This window comes from Drosophila novamexicana, unplaced genomic scaffold, assembly GCF_003285875.2.
Source record: "Drosophila novamexicana strain 15010-1031.04,08,12 unplaced genomic scaffold, DnovRS2.1 tig00001558-arrow-arrow-pilon, whole genome shotgun sequence".
Classification (NCBI taxonomy): Eukaryota; Metazoa; Arthropoda; class Insecta; order Diptera; family Drosophilidae; genus Drosophila; species Drosophila novamexicana.
In genome coordinates, this window is record NW_020824867.1 from 394,238 (window position 1) to 398,996 (window position 4,759).

A 4,759-nucleotide genomic window follows, 5' to 3' on the forward strand; every position below is an offset into this window, starting at 1 on the left:
TCTTCAAACTTATTTTCAGAGCTCTACATAAGAACTTAATGAATACGAGTTTTAGCGGCTTGGGAAATTCCACCCGCAAGTATGGAAAAATGGCGAAAAACGTGCACTTCAAAGATGATTTGGTGGTTTTAATTTTTTTTTCCGATTTGCTTCAAAATTATTTTTAAAGCTATACAGTAAAAACTTAATGAATACGTGTTTTAACGATGTGGGGAATTCCAACCGCAACAGTGGTAAATTGGAGGAAAAGCTGTTTATTTACCGTCCGATTAGTTTCAACATGATTTTCAAAGGTTTTTCAAAACATTTATTTTATACGTGTCACGGGCAAATGCCGGCCTATACTTATTGAGAACCGTATAAGTATAATAATAAATTAATAATGAAATACCCCTGCAGGCTTATAAAACTAAACCCAGTAAGCTTCTCAATTATTGTAAGCTTATAAGTTCATTAATCTTAAAATAAATATAATAATAAAAATCTCAATAGAACAGCTGTTCATCTGCATATACATAATAAAATGGCAGAACTGATATTATTTACTTTAGTGCGTTTGTTACTTCCATTTACATTAATAATTGGTAAGATATATAATTTATATATACCGTAATTAACATAGAATTTTTAAAGCTATTATTTGACGTATACACAGCTTCGTTATCACGGCCTGTCGCCCTCTCAATGATCTATCTAATTATGTTCTTTGTGTCACCTTGGCTTTTGCAAACTAAAAGCTACTTTCAACGCAGTCTGTTAAAATTTTATTTGGTTTTTACTTGTATATTGAGCGCAATATTTGCTATTGGCCATCTCTTAATTAACTTTTTCAATTTATTGTTTCCTTATATGGATATAAAACCATCAATAACAATTATTTTACGCCAAGTGGGGTTCGTGAATTTCATGGGATTGCGGTAAGCGACATTACAAATTTATTTTGAAGCTTTAAGAACCATTTCGTATAGGGCTATTGCAATATTCCATTGGATTCTACCAGATATAATGGTAACGATTATGGCCTTGATTGTACTTGTTTTTATCGTTTTATCGGCTAAAAAAAATTCTCAATCGAAAGACTATAAGGATTCCGAAATGCCTGTGGAATATAATAATGAACCTGTAACAAATTTACGATATTCTGAAATTAACCGCCTCTTAATAATTGCTTATATTCGATCTGTGCTAAAAACGTGTAAGCATAACTTGTTTTTAGGCATTAAAAAAAGTAATTAATTTATTCTTTTGCAGCTCCAATTTTTTCCTTAATCGTTCTCTATGTTGCTGCCACCTTAAGACCATCATTACCTGGCAGCTTATACTTCATGATATTTATTGTGGCTGGCACTTATTGGGCCCTATACCGACAGTTTAACTGGTATTTATAATTAGAGATATATTAGAGTATATATACTTTTGAATATATAGCATATATTTATACCCTTGCAGAGGGTATTATAATTTTGTCATGAAATGTGTAACGCATAGAAGGAGACATCTCAGCATCAACAGCCGAGTCGATAGAGCCATGTCCGTCTGTCCGTCTGTCTGTTTCTAAGCGAACTAGTCTCTCAGTTTTAAAGCTATCTTAATAAAACTTTGCAGAAGTCCCTCTTTCACGAAGCACATATGTTAAAACCAGCTGGATCGGACTACTATGTCATATAGCTGATATAGGAACGATTGGTCGAAAATTAAGTTGTTGTATGAAAAAACATTTTGTTTATCAAGATATCTTGCGCAAGCTCGGCAATTATTAGTTTTACTAAGCTCCTCATATATATGCAAAATTCTATTAAGATCGGACCACTATATCATATAGCTGCATAAGGAACGATCGGTCGAAAATTAAGTTTTTGTATGAAAATACATTTTGTTTATCAAGATATCTTGACCAAACTCGGCAATTATTAGTTTTACTAAGCTCCTCATATATATGCAAAATCCTATTAAGATCGGACCACTATATCATATAGCTGCCATAGGTCGAAAATTAGGTTTTTGTATAAAAAAACATTTTGTTTTTCAAGATATCTTGACCAAACTCGGCATTTATTAGTTTTACTATGCTCCTCATATATATGCAAAATACTATTAAGATCAGAACACTATATCATATAGCTGCCATAGGAACGATCGGTCGAAAATTAAGTTTTTGTATGACAAAACATTTTGTTTTTCAAGATGTCTTGACCAAACTCGGCATTAACTATTTTCCCTGTGCTTCTTAGATACGGGCAATGCACTATTAGCATTATAAAAAGGTTGGGTCTGCAAGGGTATTAGATCTTCGGCGTGCCGAAGATAGCCTTTCTTTCTCGTTTTATATTTATATACTTTTTGTTTATATTAACATTAATTTAAATACTGCTCCCAATTGAGCTTTTCGATAGAAAGTTTAATAATGTAAAGTTTTTCTGATACGTGTAACAGTCGAAATTACAATTGCTATATATGTTTGCCGAAAAGTCCGTCATTTACTGGTCCGAATCATCCGATTGCGACATGTGTACTGCCTGCACGAAGCAGACGCATCTTTGTCAAGTTTTTTTTGCTTTTAGAGTCTTTTAGAGTCTAATTCACACAGAAGCATACAGACAAATAAACTGTCATACCTTAATCAAGTGTTTACAAAAATGGGATCTGAGAATAATTCTCTCTGTGTTATACATTTTTTAAACCTTCTACCACGATAATGTTACCTTATTATACCCTGAACCCATTAAAAATGGGTAAGAAGGGTAAAATGTATTTTTGCAAATATGTATGTATGTAACAGCCAGAAGGAAGCATCTGCGACCGCATTAGTTTTTCTCACCAATGAAAGCCACAATTTTAGTGCAATTGTCTCTTTTAAAATACAAGAAAATTCTATAGTACAAAAAGATCTACTGTTGAAAATTCGGTTAAGAAACACAGAAGTTATTAAAGAAAATATGTTTTGGCTGCCCACGAGGTTGGTGTAGCTAGCGCAAGTTGCAAGAATACATGTTCTCACATTCATGTCATTCTTGAATTTTATCAACACCATTGCAATTGGGACTTTATTGTACTCTGTGTGTATGTGTTGCTTTTCTATTTCGTTGTTTTCCCGCTAAGGGTTAATTAGTAGTATGGTAGTTGAGTACAGGGGGCGGTAAGTCGTTTTGTCTCTTACGGGTTCGAATTGAAGAAACTCTATTTTGTTTTAATTTTAATTACTGCTACAGAAAACGAGTACAAAGCGCGATCTGCATTAGGTGTAGGTAGAAGGGTTCAGGGTATCCCCTAGTCGGGAACTCCCGACCAGAGCCTCTTACTTGTTTTTAAACTGCAATAACCATTATTATTTTCAGCGGTATGCATTATCCACTTATCGTTGTTGCCATATCCTTATCAGTACAAATAATTTGTTTTGTTTCATATCAGCTGCCAGTAATACAGAGCTATTTAAATAGCGAATCAATATGGGCGCGGTAAGTTCAGAGCTTTTATAACTGTAAACGTTCATCATACACAAATTACAGCATTATGGGCTTGGAAGCGCTACTTTTACTTTTCAATCGAAATTGGAACGGCATGATATTTAAACTAAATAATGAAATACATGTGGATTCATATCTGAGTCCAGTTGCATTGATGTGGGCTTATTTTGTTATAGCACTCAATATAATACACCATAGACGATACAAGTTAATTTTTACTACAATGCGAATGAAAATTGGTCCAAAGCCTGATGATCAGCCACATCAATTAATTCGGCAGCCTGGGCAAAATGAGATTATAGCAGTTAATAATGAGAAACCATCCACTGTGGAACAATTCTTTTATATGATTTGTGACCTAACATCATTCATATATAAAAATAGCTATATACTGCTCAACATAGTTATGATGGCAAGTACAACAACAAATTTTATTTTGCTTAAAAACAGTTTATATAACCAACTAACTACTAACTGAAGTGAATTAAATACATTTGTTACACCCTGAACTCTTTGAAAATGGTTAAAAACGGGATGTTTTGTACAAATGTTGTTGGTATATACTTAGTACAAAATACGGAGACTTCATGAGCTACACACATTTTAAATAATAATCTTGTATATCAACGTAGAACGAGCTATAAATATTCTGGTTAGCACTGTCCCCTATAATAAATGTATAGGTATGAGTGGCCCGTGAAGGATTAAGGCCATCAGAGGCTAAAGAGACAACCTACCACTCTTGCCACCTTTCCATCACACGTAGACTGGCTATTAATCTTTTTTCAACAAAAGTTTCTATAAGATTTAAAATACTTGATTTGCGATGTCTTATTTGGTGACTCTAGCTCTAAAAGGAGAAGACGAAATTTTCACTGTAGTTGCCTCACTGTAGTTAATTCATTTTCAAATATTTTCTTATCATTTGAGGCCTGATTCACATGTTTCGCAAAATCAAAGCTTTCTCGGTGGAAAATGCGATTCTAAGATTTTATTGGTGAAGATTTAAGATCTTTCCAATTTGCATACAACTTATTTTCAAATCACTACATAAGAGCTTTCTAAATACTTGTTTCAGCGATTTGGGAAATTCCACCCTCAACAGTGGTTAATTAGCATAAGAGGGTTGTATGAAAGTTTTCTGCTTTCCATCCAATCGGTTTTAAAACATATTCAAAAATCTTTGTTAAAATTCATCTGATGGGTGTTTCGCACGTTTTGGATAATTCATCACTCCTTGGTGAAAATGGGGGGCAACGATTTGGTGGGTGACGTTTCACGCTTAAATTCATTTC

The 4,759-nt window shown here is 33.6% G+C and overlaps 1 protein-coding gene across 3 annotated transcripts; it reads left to right on the forward strand.

Moving 5' to 3' along the window:
- Positions 1-483: 483 nt before the first annotated feature.
- LOC115768041 (piezo-type mechanosensitive ion channel component-like) lies at positions 484-3,953 on the forward strand. Of its 3 annotated transcripts, none has more exons than XM_030712465.1 (6): positions 484-584; positions 634-917; positions 969-1,195; positions 1,252-1,378; positions 3,336-3,455; positions 3,507-3,953. In XM_030712465.1, exons 2-6 carry the CDS (start codon positions 685-687, stop codon positions 3,940-3,942), a joined length of 1,143 nt encoding a protein of 380 aa, XP_030568325.1. In that variant the 5' UTR covers positions 484-584; positions 634-684; the 3' UTR covers positions 3,943-3,953. The 3 variants fall into 3 exon arrangements, 2 of the variants coding, with proteins under 2 accessions (XP_030568325.1, XP_030568324.1); XM_030712464.1 differs by having other exon boundaries at positions 656-917; XR_004018466.1 differs by lacking the exon at positions 1,252-1,378 and having other exon boundaries at positions 656-917.
- The last annotated feature ends 806 nt before the right edge of the window (positions 3,954-4,759 follow it).

Excerpts from the sequence above, each read along its gene's own strand:
- LOC115768041 (XM_030712464.1), top strand. The coding sequence starts at position 524 with ATGGCAGAACTGATATTATTTACTTTAGTGCGTTTGTTACTTCCATTT. Across the intron at positions 918-968 it reads GTGAATTTCATGGGATTGCG|GGCTATTGCAATATTCCATT; the intron begins GTAAGCGACATT and ends CATTTCGTATAG. Across the intron at positions 1,379-3,335 it reads CTATACCGACAGTTTAACTG|CGGTATGCATTATCCACTTA; the intron begins GTATTTATAATT and ends TATTATTTTCAG.